Raw genomic sequence first — 18173 nt, 5'->3', positions numbered from 1 at the left:
TGCTAAAGTTATGGATATTTAAAGAATTTTCATAAGGCATTTGACAATGCGAGGCTGCTTGCGTGTTTGCTTTAAGTCGACTGGTTAGCGTTCTGACTTGTGAGGTTCGCGAGTCAGCCTCGTATCGTCGTTGTATGATGCCCTAAGACTTTATACATTATGATAATCAATCATATCGATTTTTTCCATAGGATTTAGGGATACCCTCATGGGCGACGTGTGCCGAAGACTTCATCACAAAACACAGAGAAGCACTGGAGTCTACTCATGTTTCTGAAAATCTACATCATTGGATCGACATCACGTTTGGTTACAAGTCAGTGTATATTATAAGCTTATTATACAGTGTGAGTCACGATAAAGTGTACATATGAAAATAGATGAAACTAGACCTATTTTTATCGACAAAAAAGGGGTCAATTTTTTTTGTTTTTATTTTTTTTATTTTTTATAGAATTTTTTTTCTTCCGATTACTTATTGCAAAGAAAACGTAATAACTTTTTAACTAAGAGGTATATCCTGATAAAATAAAAACAGTAATAATGCTAAATAACAGGCGATACTAATAAAATACATAAAATACTCAGAAAATGGAAACAAATATTAAAAAATTATACATTTTGAGAAAAATCTGCATTTTAATTCGTGTTTTTTTGGTTATTTGATAAATTTCTCCCAAGTAATGCCCCCATAACAGGTGGTTTTTATTACTTTGTGTTATTCTTTATCGTATTACCTTTGTAAAACCAAAAATCGCATGTCTCTATCCCTATCACAACGTTTAATCACACTGTATTTCGCTCATAATTTTCTTGTATTGGTAGTTTCAGATATATTTTAATGCCTTTTTATTCTTAGGCTGTCTGGTGCAGCATCTATCAAGGCAAAGAATGTATGTCTATCGCTGGTGGACGGCCACACGGTGCCTCGTAAGGGTGCCATGGCGCAACTGCTGGCGGCGCCGCATCCGCCGCGAACGCCGCGCCCGCTGCCGCCGCAGCCGCCGCGGTTGCACTGGACTGCGCCTAGAGACTCCAGTGTGTACTGTCTTTATCTTCATCTCATAATTAACTTAACCTTTGTTGTTACATTACATATAGTGATGCAACGAATGCTACTTTTCGTTCGTTCGTTTCAGCCGAATGACGTCCACTGCTGGACAAAGGCCTCCCCCAAGGTTTTCCACAATGAACGGTCCTGCGCTGCCCGCATCCAGGCTCTTCCCGCGACCTTTACCAGATCGTCGGTCCACCTAGTAGGAGGCCTGCCCACGCTACGTCTTCCAGCCCGTGGTCGCCACTCGAGAACTTTCCTGCCCCAACGGCCATCGTCTCTACGAGCTATGTGCCCCGCCCACTGCCACTTGATTTTAGCAATTCTACTACTTCTACGAATACGAATATTAAATCTACTATTCGGCGAATACGAATACGAATATCTCTACATAGTCATGAAATACTCATAAAGGACAATGTTCGTTCTCCATACATTGTTCGCCTAAGAACCAACAATTTTGACATATTACTACCCGAAAGCGAAATAATACGATTCTGTGTGTAAGAACAATGATTCCTGATGGACACTTGCCATAAAATTAATGATTAAGAATATTAAATCACAGCGATTTTATAAAATGTCGTTTATGACAACATGGCGGCTAAATCACATTGATTGTATTGTGTGAATGTATGAACACCGATTCGTGAAAAATGATTTGTATTGTCGTCACGCCGAGTCACAGCCAAATAGTATAAAATAATAGAACAAGTTTTAGAAATACAACTCGGCATTCCACTTTTATAATATGCCCACATATTGCACGTAAATAAACAACATGAATCATAGGTTGTTTCCACCCTTGTCATCTGACACATGAACTAAACTCCTATTGTATTATAGATATCGAAGCCGAATCGTATATAATAATAGAATGGGTATTGGAAATCACTCGGGGTTCCACTTTTATAAAATACCTACATACCTATTGCATAAAAATAACACGAATCATGGGTTTTCTTTTCACCATTTACATCTGACACGAGATAACAAACTCCTATCTCCATGGCTACCATCGTAGTCTATGCCAAAGACTACAATATTAAAAGCAAAAAGCAAGAAGTTTCAAACCTTAGCGGCTACAGTAACCCCTGGGCCACATACATCGTGATAACATTCGGTCGACACCGGAACGAAGTCTTGCGTTTATGCAAAAAAGCACCGTATTCTAATGCGTCTATATCACGTTCAACCGGGGTTTTAATTCGACTAAAGTCCTGACTAAAGACTGGAAGAAAATACGCCGCATTGTATGAGCACTTCGTGTTCGTTAAAGCGGCTTCAGATCTAGAGCCTACATAACGATTTCTTTCCAATAATCTCCGCAAGTAGCGCTGCATGATCTTTACAACAAAAACGCCAATAGTTATTAAGGTGCCAAAATTATAATATTATGATTACTTTGGCACGGTATTATACACGTTCGAAGATTTGTCATTTTCATACATTTATTATTTTCTTAAAGTGCTGGAAAAAAATAGTTTCTAGCTGTCCCAGCAACTTCGTCAAACTTCGTCAAGAAAAGTTGTCTTGTCTTATCTTTAAAATCGTAATATTAATTTCTGAACATATCCTGTTTGACACCTAATAATATTATTTGATATAGCTGGCTCGGCGAATTTCGGCAAATTAATTTTGACATTGCGGAAAATGACTTTTGATAGGCTTATCATAGAATTCGGCGGGGATATCCTCGCGAGGAAGTTCGAAAAATGGCGGAACAAGATCTTATAATAATGCAAGGCCGAAGCTGTAACGCGCGTGCTCCTACGTGTAATCTGGCGAGTACCTATACAATAAATAGTAATGTCTGGTAAATTGTGGTAATACGCATCGCAATAACGTCTATGTCTATTGTTCGTTCGTTCGTTTCAGCCGAAAAGACGTCCACTGCTGGACAAAGGCCTCCCCCAAGGATTTCCACGAAGACCGATCCTGCGCCGCTTGCATCCAGGCACCTCCCGCGACCTTCACCAGATCGTCGGTCCACCTAGTGGGAGGCCTGCCCACGCTACGTCTTCCGGCTCGTGGTCGCTACTCAAGAACTTTCCTGCCCCAGCGGCCATCAGCTCTACGAGCTATGTGCCCCGCCCCGTCTATGTCTATACGCGCTACGATTACAGGGTATCATTTTGCATAGTCGCAAGACTTCACTCCGCTGCTGTCAAATCAATGTCGCATAATGTTATCGCAATGTGTGTGGCCCTTGGCCAAATCATAGAAGCCTATGCGAAGAAAGAGCACTTGAATGACAATGAAATTCAGGGTTACCATTTTGTAAGATCTCCTCACTATTGAGGGTAACAAAATAACATTAATAATCTAGCCATTAATTACATTATATACCTATACGAGAAAGTAAAGCAACATGCGGTTTTATTTTAATTTGTAAAATATTTGTGACAATTTGTTCTAAGTTTAGTTTTACAACAGAATTGCTGTTTCAGCTGTCACTGTGAAGCTTTGGGAAAATAAATAAATAGAAAAAATATTTACATAAATATTTATTTATTATTATCATTATGCCAATTTAAGTTACACTGTGTGACAGTCTTTGACACTAAACAAACTCTTCAGCTTAATAACACCTACCTACAGGGCGTTTTTATAGTTACTCTTGCTGATCAAACAAGAAGGGTTGATTCTACTACTGAAATACAACTACTTTTCTTACAGGACCAATATCAAATTCTCAAAAAAATTCACATCCTCGTGATGATGATAATTTCTATGAAGAGGTTTTTTTTATATTCGGTCTCTTGGGATAAGTTATTCCATTTGAGCAGTAGAATTAATCCTTTTTATTTGATCACATATAAAAATAACACAAGTGTTTAGGAAAACTTCTTCTTTGGTATGGTATCACCACGGAGTTATAATGGCGGCAACTCTGTATCACTGACTTGTAACTTTCGAACAGAATGAATGATAAGGGCACCACATTGGTTTTCTTTCTGAAAAAAGGCTTTCACTTTTAGTACTAACCCTTTAGCACTATTTCATTGAAATAAAAATACAATAAACGCACAGAAGACTGAAATTGAGTCAACTGACGTGACATTTATAATTTGTTGACATTATGACAGTTTGACATGACTAGGGATTGAAAAAGTTTTAATTGAAAAAGTAAAATGACAATTTATTAACGATTCACAAGGATATAATCGATTAAAAATATTTATAAAATGTTCTGATACTTGCTTGTAGCGATTATCCAATCCTGGTTTCTACTGAAAAACTACCTCGTGGCAAGATTTTAATAATATCTTTATCTTCTCTTTCACAATCTATAAAAGTTTATTGGTCTATTATTATAAATGTGCTATGAATTGGCATAGATTATGAGAGACTGGGAACTATACTAGGTTGATTTATGTTTCTCTCAGTTCAACTGGCATTGGATTCAACATCGGATTCTGACACTTTTACAGTTATGATACCATGATGTTTTCATTGTCAATATCAGTTTATGGTCCTAATTATTTTTATTTTATTTACGACCTTCGACCAGTTGGACACTTTAGATAGCTTCTTGTAATAGTGTCAATATCTTTTTAGCCTTTAACGCAAATCTAGTCTTCAAAACAATTTAGTCGATTTATTTTATTTTCAAAATCGATATTTTATTGTCTATGATGGCCGCAGGAACATCACTATACATGGACTCCCAGCAATAAAGTACGGTAATGCCTCGTACAGATTTTATCTGCAAAAATTATGGAACTTGATAGATTTTAGACCATGCCACGCACCAAAACGTCCGGAAGTTGTAATAGTATTATAGAATAAACGTTAAAAGACTTATTTATTTAATTTTTCAATGCTTAAGTGTCCATTAAAATGAAAGGGTGCTTAATGTATTAAAAAAATAAGAAAATAATTATGATGGGTTAATGTTTTTGGGCGGTTTTTAGGCGATTTCTGACAATGTCCTTTAACTCTTTTTGTTATGGTTAATGTTTTAGTAGGTAATTAAAATTTACAAATAGCATTTTTTTTTGTTATTGTGTCACTTTACTTTGTAACTAATGACAAAACAAAATAATACTTGTACAATCGACCTGCTATTGACTGACCGAGGTTTTTTCCGGTCATGTCGTTGTATGGCTATAGTGTTCGAAGACACACACGTGTGTGACAAAATATTTAAAAAGTAGGTATTCGTATTCGTAATTATTATTTCACCGAATACGAATATTCGGTAAATGTCTACTATTCGGCGAATACGAATATTCGTATTCGTTGCATCACTAATTACATATTTTAAACGTACGAATTGCTCTGCAGGAAAGTCCATCAAACCGGAGAGTTCCGAAGAAATATCCGACGAAGAGGAAGAATCTACCAGCCTCCCCCAACACGTGTCTCGACTCAGCGTTCCTCCCCAAAGAGTGCGCTCTCGGTATAAGAGCGGCAGCCGCGCCCGATCCCTCTCCAAAACCCAAGGGCACGAAGACTCGCAGGCGTCCACCGAAGCCCGGGCCTCCTCGCACTCCAGGCATTACAGGGTCCAACGCTCCGAACTCGGCAAAGGAGTCATCTATCTCCCGAAAGAATTCAACCCGGTGGCCTCCATACAAGCTCTCGAAGCGCTGGACAATTTCAGGACCAAATGCTTCTTCAGCAAAGCGGAGGACAAAGAAAAGTCCAAAGAAACTGTTACTGCCCTCAACCATTTCCCTATGCAGCAAGAAGTCAGGAAAACGCCAAACGTCAGTGTATCGAGCATTGATGGGTCTGACGATACAGCGTTTACCAACCACATGTTCCTGGCCTCGTACGACCAAAATTACCTAAAGAAGTTTAGCCAAGATGCTCATTTAGAAAATGTTTTAAAGGAAAGGAAAAACAGATCGTTAAATCCAAGATACACGACCGATGCGGCGATATACAAGCAGTTTGTGACGGAGAGTCGAAGGCAGGACATGTTGGTAATAGGGTGCCTTATTGTAGAAATCTTCCTTCATCAGTACATACGTCCATTGAGAAGTACTAGTAATAATTTCATGGAAAGATATAATAACTGTCGGACAGTCTTGAAGTATAACTTCAGCACGCTGCCGAAATGTGTTACTTACGTAGCATCTTTATTACTGAACGTTCAGCCTCCAAGTTTGAGTTTTAAAAACGAGCTTCTGCCAAAAGAGGAACCTTTGAAAAAGATCGTCGTCACTGACAAAGGGCTCCCACCACCGACTGCATCTCAGTTGCTTCAACCGTTACTAATGCAACATCTGATACCATTCCCACAAAGTTTTAACACCCTGTACAAACTCCTCAGTACCCTACATGAATACGAGTTGACAAGTAACGAACTAAACATCTTATACATGTACGAATGCGATGGAATACAATGTGAAAAGTACCAAAATGTCGACAAAACCAAATTGTATTTCAGCCAAAGAATAGCAGAAGGCAAAATACAAGCGTGCGCGTCGCATTTGGACGTTCTCTTGTGCCAAATAAACTCGTACAGCCAATTTGACGTGTTAGACATCTTTCTGACTCATTACATAGAGCTCTTGAAGAATAGAGATACATCAGTGTTAGCTGCTTGGTATTTGTTCGATACAGTAAGCAAAGCATTGGGGCCAGAAGCCACGAAGAAAAAGCTTTTGAAGCACATCCTGAATCTGTACGAAGATGACGATCTCATGATGGAGAAATCAGAGCACAAACTAACAGACATCGATTCTGGTTCAAGTTCTACCGGATCGTCTGGTAAACAGAAATTCGTCAAATTGTACCACAACATCTTTTTACTGCAACTGATGGTGAGACTTGGCCTTCAATGTTTTCTAGATAATTTCACTCAGCATTTAGTGGAAGCGGTAGGTGGATATAAAGACGATAGCACGGAAGCCGTATCTCCGGGTCACATTTGCCACAATCGATTGACAATCAATAAGAAACCCAGGTACTCCGACGATAACGTCAAAAATGCCTTGTCCACAACTACTGATATATTCTCACCTGACACGTCATATGGTTCGGAGCACGTAGCGACGCCGAGTGTAGAAAAGAGTGTAGTTGAAGTTAGCGAAGTGTTAAAAGAGAAGGACAGCGATACAAGAAGTGAAAATGAGCTGTTTCATTTTGAAACTGATAAGGAGAGACTGCCGAGTCGTAACAGCAGAAGTAAATCGCCTGCCGAATCGATTGACTCTTGCAATTCGAATCCTGCGCATGAATCGACGGTACACACTCCTTCGCCTTCGACTGAATACTCTTCGCCGGCATCAAAGCAGTATTTTACAAGCTCAGCGAATTCAAAAGATGTCAGTGTGGTAATCACCGAAAATGAGGAAATTCAAGATACTCCAAAAAAAGCTCCGATGTCACCTACCATAGATATTCCATCCAAACCGATGTTTACAAGTTATTTGCATTTCGCGGAAGAAGATTCTAGAATTGACGATTTGGAAGTGCGGAAGGATTCAAACGCGCGTCAAGTCAAAAGTTTGGAATTCAATAGGAACTTGGAAGTGTTCCCTGCGAGCACTTCGCGTAGTTTTAATGACGTGGAGTGCAGCGAGGCGTATAAAGATTCGACTCCTTGCAAGATATCGGATATGAGTTCGGAGAGCCTCATCTGGCTGGCTCACAGGCTCGGTCCGGTGTTGACCTGTAGGTATATTACGAGGAATTTGCTCAAGATGTTGACTTTGTGTTATATCGGGAAAGATAACCTCACTCTGTGCGAGGGAGACGAGAGGGATGAGTTTGACGAGATATCTGTGATAAACAGCCGGGTGGTTGGCGATAGAAACGCGATGAAAGTTATTAAGTGCCTAACTGCCATTGTAGGTAAGGATATATCTTTGGATTTTTTACTGTCTGAATTCCAGACCAGTTAGAAACTCCTATGCCAGTCCAAGTTTTTTGTACTATGCTTACTAGATAACTATTTTAGATACCTATTGGTATACTAAGCGTTGATGACTTACAGTAAAGCCCGGTTTGTGAGCATGTAGAATTTTGTCCAATGACCCCAAGCTACCCATCCTTATCACTCGCGCGTAATTATATTGCTGTTGCGACTGTGCGACGGGCGGCCGCAGTGAGTGTGTGAGCGCGACAGCAACATAATTACGCGCGAGCGATAAGGATGGGTAGCTAGGGGTTATTGGACAAAATTCTACGTGCTCGCAGACCAGACTATAGCTATAGATACTCTTATTTAGTACACTGGTATTTGCCCCCAACAAACGGTATTATAATACCCGTTACCACGATTCTCAATCATGTCCATCCATATTCTTTCAGCAATGTACGGGGAACAGCTTATAATATTCCAATACCTGCCGCACATGGGCGAGCTGATAGCGTCTTGTCGCCGCCGGCTGTCGGCGCCTCTGGAAGGTGGCGTGGTGGCGTGCCTGCAGCTCGTCAAGTACCTGCTGCCTTACATGTCCGACGTCAAGGTCATGGAGCAGTTGCTGGTAAGTTGTACCACAGAATAATCATAAGTACTACGTACAGAAGTTTTACTTCGCGAAAGTATTTAAAAAATGTATGCTCAATGTCATTAACAATATGGTGTAATTTAGCCTGTCTCAAGAGTCAAGCACCATTTTGTTGACAAACGTCAGTGATCGGCACTGCGCCGAAGCTATAGGGCTGACTTCGGTAAAATGATGTGACGTGAGGTGCCAAACTGCGGAAAATGGCGGAGTAAATACATGATTTAGCATGAATTATCATGAATAATATTAACTACTTATTTACCTCTGTGTCTTGAGGCAACTTAAAAAAGTACATTCTGTGTTTTTATTATTATTTAGGCAGTTAAATACTGCACAGTATTTAGTACACCATTTTCTTTATTTTCTTCCATCATACACAAGAATACGCGTGCGTGAGTCAATGTTCGCTCGTATAGAGCGAATCGCGCTCGGTGATATACAGGCCAAGAGCTACCTCGTTGTGGATAAAAAAAAGAAGAAACTTGAGGGTAATGGAACAGCTCATAATATTTAAATACCTGTCGCACATGGGAGAACTTATTGCCTATTGCCTCTCGTTGCTGTTGGCTGCCGGCGCCGGCGCTTTACATGTCAGTCGTCACGTCCAAGGTCGTGGAGCAGTCGCTGATAAGTATACTGGGCAAGAAAGAGTGTTGAAGGTTGAAGAAGAGGGGAGCCAATTTTTATGACGGTCGGTGTTTAGACAGGAGAAGATTATTTGCTGCAAAGAACTGAAAAAGGCCAAATATTGTATGGGGCTGACAGTGTGCATGGTTAAACTAGACTTGTTGTATCGTTAAATGTATGATCGGTTAAATTGTGATAGTCATATTAATTTTGAATCATTTCGTAATGGTTCTGGAAATTCATATTTATGTTGTCGTTGATGTTTCATCAATCCTTTCGTGTTTTGACGCGAGACTGTGACCCACACAAGCAAAGTGACGACTCCTTTAATGTTTTGACGCGCAGAAGACTGTGACCCACTCGAGCAGTCACGACAGAAGCACTCACCGAGCAATACGTTTCCAGGCAGGGTTCGAAAGGATAATTATCCGATAATTATCATGAAGCGTAATTATCTTGATAATGTGGGCTATCGTTTTAGTGCTCACCAGTTAGCGCCACTGTAGAGTAAGGTCCTGTCACTTGCTAGTAACGAAGACAGTGGCGGCACCAACTTGTGAGCGCTAAAATGGTAGGAGGACTATCGCATTTGCACTCATCAAGATGGCGCCACTGTAGAGTAAGGTCCTGTCAATCGCCAGGGGTGCCAACTGTTAGGTAAAAAAACGATAGCCCTCATTGTGATAATCCTATTGTGTTTTTAATCATTTCGTAATGGCTCTGGAAATTCATATTTATGTTGTTGTTAATGTTTCATCAATCCTTTCGTGTTTTGACGCAAGACTGTGACCCACACAAGCAAAGTGACGACTCCTTTCATGTTTTGACGCGCAGAAGACTGTGACCCACTCGAGCAAAGTCACGATAGAAGCACTCACCGAGCAATACGTTTCCAGGCAGGGTTCGAAAGGATAATTATCATGATAATTATCGTGATAATAACAGTTGGATAATTGATAATAACAAAAAAATGCGCTCGTGTAAATTAACTGTATTCGAAGTTTTCGAACGTGTATTTCCGCACTGGCGTCTAGTGGTGGACGTTAATCAACATAGATAGTTATAAAATCTATCTATTTAGCTCCAAAATGATCACTAGATGTCTAGCGTCAAAATATTTATCAATTTTCCAAGCATTATATGACTAGCGATGGATAACTTGACAACAATCAGCAACCAAAAACATAAAGTAACATTTCTTATAAAACAATATGACAAATGTATCTTATACTGCTGATAATGAAGAATGTTCACTAATTTTGTTTTTTAGCTTTCTGTATTCTCTGTTAAAAATAAAAAATACACGTGAAAGAATTAATTCGATACGTCAATTATTTTCCAAGATATTGAATTTTAAAAGTGCGGTCGGCGGCCGGCCCGCCATTTTATGCGCGTGACGTCATATTACAGTGACTGGCTCATATTTGTATGGGTGGAATCTTGCAAGCTGAATAAAGACCCACTTCCAGGCAACCGATTAAGCTGAAATTTCGCAAACACATGTGATTTGGATGACCATGCAATATTATGATGACATGGAGCTGATCTGATGATGGAGCTGGAAGGTGGCCATAGGAACTCTATAATAAAACGACTTAAATCCATCGAGTTTGGGCTCGTTCGTTTTGTATTGACGAGTACTTCAATTCTATATAGTAATCAGGGTCTGTACGCGCCAGCATTAAAACCTCATGCAATTCAAACTCATGTCACACTATTCTATCACTCATTCTGACAGTCCTTTTCCTATCCTCTCCCTCCCACCTTCAGTCTCGCTCTCGCATCGCAACGCGCCGCTTCGCCTACCTATCTGGGCGTTAATACTAAATAAGTATCCAAAATAAACCAATTCAAATAAACCCAAATCGCGCGCTAAACTCATCTCAATAAAAATTCAAGTGTTTGTGAAAGTGAAAGAAGAACCAAGCTTGGACCGTCCTGTGGAGTCTGCTCAATCGAAGGTATCCCATCCCATTCCTATCCCAATCTCCTACAACTCCTTTCTGGTCCTACCGAGCCGCATGGTTCATTTCCTATCCTTTACACTTACATAAAATCACAACTACACATTTTCACGCATCCGTCATTTTGACAACCATCTAGAAAATTCTAGAAAATTCGCTCGTTTGACACATTCTTTCTGGAAATTTCGATTCGTTTGACATTTGACACATTCTAGAAATTACTATTCGCTCAAACGTCAACTCGTTGTTTGTAAACACGTGTATTTTTTAAATTCAATCTTTTAAAATTTTATTTCAATTCAATTTCAAATTCGCTTACATACGCTACGCATTTTATTTTCCTACTGGATTATAAATAAATACGCACAACTCAACTCATTTTTTAACGCTAGCTCTCGTGCGTGTGTTTGCTCACCTACAATACAATGGAGGGAGTAAAACGCAAAATTAATTTGCTTGAAGCTAAAAAAGAAGCGCTTTTTCAGAGGGTTCAGGAATTATACGACCTCAGCCTAAAGGTCTCCGACCCTCAGATTGAACAAATTTTCATGTCTCGCATGCATTCGATTGAAAAAACAAGATCGGATTTTCTTGATACTATTGACGAACTTAATTTGTGTTATATGAAACATGATGAGGAACTCAAACCTACATTTGCCGCACTCAACTCGTTTGACGATTTGTACTGTAACATCCTTTCGGTGCAAAGCTCCATCGCACAACTAAAGGCCAACACAGAGCGACGCAAACAGGATTTCGTAAAAAAATTACCGCCTTTAGAACTAGTCTCTTTCGACGGAGCCCCTTCCAAGTGGCCCGTTTTCTACCAAAATTTTAAAACGCTTATTCATGAGAACACTGGTTTGTCTCCAGGTGAAAAGGCTCAATACCTTATAGGAAAACTTTCCGGAAAAGCACTTACAATTTGCTCGGGTATTCCACCGACTGGTGAGAACTATTACATAATTTGGAACAACCTATTAGAAAAATACCAAGACATAAGAGTACAAGCCTCTATGTATTTGGAACAATTAATAAACTTCAAATCGCAATCTTTAGATGAATTTTTGGAACAGTATTGCTCAGCTGAAGCTGCCTTACGACGTTTACAGATTGATGACCTTTCCGATTTCATTTTGACTCATATTGCTCTCAGTAAATTAGACAAAGACACTCTAAATTTATTTGAACAATCCATTAAGCACGTAAAAATGCCTACGTTTAATGATCTCAAGACTTTTATAAAAGAACAGAATAAGATCCATTCTTTACGCTCATCTTTTACGCAGAATAAGCTGTACGTTAATAATAAAACGAATTTCGCATCGCAGTCTAAAAACTCGAAACCGACACAGTCGTTTGTTTCTAATACAGCTTCTGGAGTAAAACCCAATCAACATTACTTCCAATCTCAACCGAATTCGCAAGGCTCATACACTCCATCCTCTGTACGCAAGAATTGTCAACTTTGTAAGACGGAACCTGAACATGCCCTGTTCAAATGCAGTTATTTTCGCTCGAAAAATGCGCCAACTCGCTACTCTTTAGTGAAAAAATGTAACTTTTGCCTCAATTGTTTAGGCTTTCATAACATTAAAGATTGCAGATCTCAAAATCGTTGCTCAGTTTGCCAACGGAAACATCACACTCTTATTCATATAGATAACTTTAACGTGAATAGACCTATGACGTCACAACAGCTGACTTGCAGCGCGACGCTTTCGCCGACCGACGCGTCCATGTCCGCGCCCGGTCCGGTCACGCCGCCGTTGCAATCGATGCCAACAAACAATGTATCTCTCTCTGCAGTCACGCCGTCGATCGCTGATGAATCTAGTACCACGGTCTTATTACCCACCGCGTCAGTGTATACTTATGACAATAATAAGACGTGTCAAAAATTACGCGTGTTTCTAGACACAGGTTCGATGAGCAACTTTATCACAAATAAATGTTGTGCGCGACTGAACTTAAAAGTCAATCCGCTACCTACCACTATTAAGGGGATAGGTCAATCTGAAAGTGTGTCGCTAGGATATGTATCTTTCACAATTGCCTCACGCTTTGATCCCAGGTGTAAATACACTATTAACGCACGCGTCATTGATACAATAACCGATTATTTACCTAATGTAAGGGTTGACATAACCCAGTTATCGCATTTACAAGGTCTTCCTATGGCTGATGACAGCTTCGATATCCCTGCTGAAATCGATTGTTTGTTAGGCAATGAGATATTCCCGCTTCTTTTAGGTAGTAATAAAATAACTTCACCGCAATCCTCTGTCATCGCTATCGAAACCACGCTCGGATATCTCGCTATGGGACGCGCTCAGTGCTACTCAGCTCATTCACGCAATGATAATAAAGCATTCTTTTGCAATGTAGACTCGCACTCATTAGAATCACTCACGCAACGCTTTTGGGAGCTTGAAAGTGTACCTACTAAGAGACACATCAGCCCTGACGACGAAATATGTGAAAACATTTTCCAATCAACTCATTCTCGCGACGACTCTGGGACGTATACCGTTTCTTTGCCATTTAAACTCGACCCATCAGAACTCGGCGATTCTTACTTTACTGCTAGGCGTCGCTTCTATAACTTAGAGAAAAAGTTAGACTCAACTCCAGGCTTACGCACTAACTATAATGAAAATATTCAAGACTGTATCGATCGCGGTTTTCTGTCAAAAGTCGAAAACGCATCGAATTCAGAGGAAAATACTCCAAATTATTATATACCTCATCATGCAGTATACCGACCAGATAAACTCACTTCAAAAACTCGAGTCGTTTTAGATGCAAGTTGTAAAACAACCTCTAGAAAGTCGTTAAATGATGTTCTTTACACTGGCCCAAACTTACAAAGTAATATTTTTGATCTTTTAATTAACTTACGCATTTTCTCAGTCGCTTTATCTGCTGATATTGAAAAGATGTATTTCTGTGTAAAGCTTGATCAAAATCACGACCCGTTTCAACGCATATTATTTCGATTTGATCCTGAATCACCGATTGATACTTATCAATACAATAGGGTTTCTTTTGGCGTTTCTAGCTCGCCTTACCTCGCTATGCGTGTCGTTCGCCAACTCGCTGAGGACGAGCGCGCGAATTATCCTATCGCAGCGTCTGAAGCTCAATCCTGTATGTATATGGACGATTATGTCTCACCGATGGACGGGTTAGAAAAAGCTGAACAATCTTACCATCAAATGGTTAAGATGTTCATGGCCGGGGGGTTTAAAATGGTTAAGTGGATCTCGAACAACCCTGAGCTTATAAATAAGATTCCCGATTCGCATAAAAATCCACAGCTCGTCGATTTTGACACTGACTCAGAAATTACGACAAAAATCATAGGCATGCAGTGGCAACCTAATGATGACGTTTTTCTTTACAAAATTAACTCTACTAACTCTGACCAATGCACAAAACGCACGATTCTTTCCGCAACCGCTAGATTATTCGACCCTTTGGGTTTGCTAGGCCCTGTGACAGCGTTTCTCAAACTCTTAATTCAAGAATGCTGGCAGCGCGAACTTGAATGGGACCAGCCAGTTCCAGACTCAATAAAAAATAAATGGAATCGGTTTGATAGTGAGATTAACTATTTATCGCAATTAAAAATATCTCGTCATATAGGGATCACCGCGGGTTGTCACGTCACTATCATGGGCTTCGCGGACGCCAGCGAAGTATGCTACGGAGCTGTAGTTTATGTGCGCGTGAGCTCTGATGCAGATTCACCCGGTGAAGTCTTTCTTATCGCATCCAAATCGCGCGTCGCGCCTTTAAAGAAAATATCTCTTGCGCGGCTTGAACTGTGCGCAGCGCTGCTCTTAACAAATCTTTTATTATCGGTTCGCGATAGTATAGAGAATCGTTATGCTGTTAACTCAATTTACGCATTTTCAGACTCGACTGTCACTCTCACGTGGATACATTCTCCCGCGTACAAATTTCACACATTTGTTGCGAATAGAATTACTGAAATTAATTCGAAACTCAACGCAAAAATTTGGCATCATGTTAATGGAAATGAAAATCCTGCAGATGTAATATCGCGACCTGTAACTCCTAAAGCATTATTAAATCAATTAAATTGGTTTCACTCTCCTCAATGGACAGCTCAGCCAATCTCGCAATGGCCTATCGAGCCATTTCAAGTTTCATCTAACAGTGTTCGACTGGAAGAGAAAACTATCGCTCTTGTTTCAGAGACAAACTCTCAATCGAACTCTCACCCTTTCGATCGATTAATTGATCGCATTTCCACGTACCCAAAATTATTACGCGCTACTGTGTACGTGTTACGCTTCGCTAAAATACTACGTTCAGACGGAGTGGTTACATCCTCTGATTTAGAACTCGCTGAACTCTATTTAGTACGCCATATACAGGCACTATTTTTTACTCAAGATATGCACGCAATTAAAAATAATAAACCCTTTAACAAATCGCTTCTTAAACTTAACCCTTTCATTGACTCTGATAATATACTTCGTGTCGGAGGTCGACTCACTCACTCTCAACTCAACTATGGACAAAAGCATCCAATCATTCTATCGCCTAAACATCGCTTCACTCAACTTTTAGTTGATTACTTTCATGTATGTAATTTACATACTGGTCCTTCACTTCTACTCAGTCTGCTTAGACAGAAATTTTGGATACTTTCCGCACGTAACTTAGTACGTCAAAGAGTGCATCAATGCAATATCTGTTTTCGTTTAAACCCTAAATCTACAAACCCTCTTATGGGCGACTTGCCATCATTCCGCGTTTCAGAAGCTAAAGCTTTTGTTTATACATCAGTCGATTATGCAGGTCCCTTCTTTATTACTCACATTCGCCGCAGAGGTGTTAAAAGCCAGAAGGCTTATATTTGTTTATTTTGCTGTCTTACAACTAAGGCTCTACACATAGAGTTAGTTTCAGACTTAAGCTCTGATCTATTTCTCGCCGCTTTTCGTCGATTCATTTGTAGAAGAGGCCCCGTTTCCATGATATATAGCGACGGAGGTACTAACTTCATTGGCGCTAAACGCAAGCTTGACGAAATTTACGCTCTTTTAGAATCTGACTCTCACAAAAATTATTTAAGTTCACATTTGGCTGAACAACGCATTAAGTTTCTTCATAGTCCACCATATGGTCCGCACTTTAACGGCATCACAGAGATAAATGTTCGTTATGTAAAAACGCATCTTTATAAAGTTATTGGTCTTCAAGTGTTAACATACGAAGAGTTCAACACTGTACTTGTACAAATAGAAGGCTTATTGAATAGTAGACCATTGTGTGTTCTTAGCTCTGACCCATCTGATATATCCGCTCTCACTCCCAATCACTTTCTCAATATAACTCCACTGAAATTCTTACCAGTAGAGAATGTCTCTGATATTTCTGACAATCGGTTAACGCGTTATCAGTTAGTCAATAAATTAGTGCAAAGCTTTTGGCGTCGCTGGAGTCAGGAGTATTTAACTTCTCTACAACGCCGTGAAAAGTGGAATACGGTGACCAAACCGATAGATGTGGGCTCTGTTGTTGTTATAAAAGATGACAATGCGCATCCTCTTTGTTGGCCATTGGGTGTGGTTGTGGAAGTATATCCCGGAAAGGACAAAATCATTCGCACCTTAAAGATTCGCACTGCAACCGGTACTTATGTTCGGCCTGTAGTTAGAGTTTGTCCTCTTCCTTTACAGTAACTCAAATAATGTTCTTAACTTTATTTTAACCTTAACTTTAATTTAACACAACTTTAACGCTAATTTAACTCGTTTAGTTCTCTCTAACGCATGTTTTTTTACGTTTTTAACTTTTTTTTTACAAACGCTACTCAATCTAGAGGAAGACCTCTAGGCCGGGGGAGTTGTACGCGCCAGCATTAAAACCTCATGCAATTCAAACTCATGTCACACTATTCTATCACTCATTCTGACAGTCCTTTTCCTATCCTCTCCCTCCCACCTTCAGTCTCGCTCTCGCATCGCAACGCGCCGCTTCGCCTACCTATCTGGGCGTTAATACTAAATAAGTATCCAAAATAAACCAATTCAAATAAACCCAAATCGCGCGCTAAACTCATCTCAATAAAAATTCAAGTGTTTGTGAAAGTGAAAGAAGAACCAAGCTTGGACCGTCCTGTGGAGTCTGCTCAATCGAAGGTATCCCATCCCATTCCTATCCCAATCTCCTACAGGGTCTAATGATGGAGCTGGAAGGTAATTCGCAATAAAACGACACAATCGCATCAAGTTTGGGTTTGGTTCAATTTTAATTTCTGTGATGGGTCTGGGTGTTAATATGTATAATAAGTTTGTATTTACAAAAAAAAATGTATTTAAGTATGTTTATATCCGTTTTCTAGTGAGCGGACACTGTGAATGTACGTCACGCGGGGTCACGTGACCGTCGGCGGGACTCAATATTTAAGCGAACTTTGAATGCCTATAAAATCATAACTACTGGGTATTTTTGAATGAAATAAAAACTAATGTATTTGTAAATGTAAAAGCCTAACTGTAACATAGGTTTCAAGTGATTTTGCATACCTAGTAACATTCTCAATTATCCGATAATTATCTGATAATTATCCGATAATTATCATGAAGCGTAATTATCTTGATAATTTCGAACCCTGTTTCCAGGACACATTCCTAAAGTCCATCCTGCAGCCAGGACTGCGCCTGGCGTCCACCAGCCGGTCGTCGTACCCCACTGTTGTATCGTTCAATGTATGATCGGCTAAATTGTGATAATCCTATTGTGTTTTTAATCATTTCGTAATGGCTCTGGAAATTCATATTTATGTTGCTGTTAATGTTTCATCAATCCTTTCGTGTTTTGACTCGAGACTGTGACCCACTCAAGCAAAGTGACGACTCCTTTAATGTTTTGACGCGCAGAAGACTGTGACCCACTCGAGCATTGTCACGACAGAAGAACTTACCGACAGTGGCGGCGTATCATGGGTCGGGGCGATCACCCCCCCATCCCCCGTCATAAGTCCTAAGGCACCCCCTGGTACCCCCCGGGATTTTGGGG

General features: G+C 40.0%; 1 protein-coding gene across 1 annotated transcript in view; it reads left to right on the top strand.

Annotated features, from left to right (window-relative positions):
• Nucleotides 1-18173, top strand: part of LOC135074764 (WD repeat-containing protein 81) — a 36370-nt gene that overhangs the window by 2302 nt on the left and 15895 nt on the right. The window contains exons 5-8 of the mRNA XM_063969147.1: nt 192-316; nt 860-1038; nt 5345-7864; nt 8324-8499. Coding sequence (XP_063825217.1) covers nt 192-316; nt 860-1038; nt 5345-7864; nt 8324-8499 — 3000 coding nt within the window. The remainder of the gene's footprint in view (nt 1-191; nt 317-859; nt 1039-5344; nt 7865-8323; nt 8500-18173) is intronic.

Source organism: Ostrinia nubilalis, chromosome 9, assembly GCF_963855985.1.
Source record: "Ostrinia nubilalis chromosome 9, ilOstNubi1.1, whole genome shotgun sequence".
In the NCBI taxonomy this organism is placed as follows: domain Eukaryota; kingdom Metazoa; phylum Arthropoda; class Insecta; order Lepidoptera; family Crambidae; genus Ostrinia; species Ostrinia nubilalis.
This window is presented reverse-complemented; position numbering and strand designations above follow the sequence as displayed.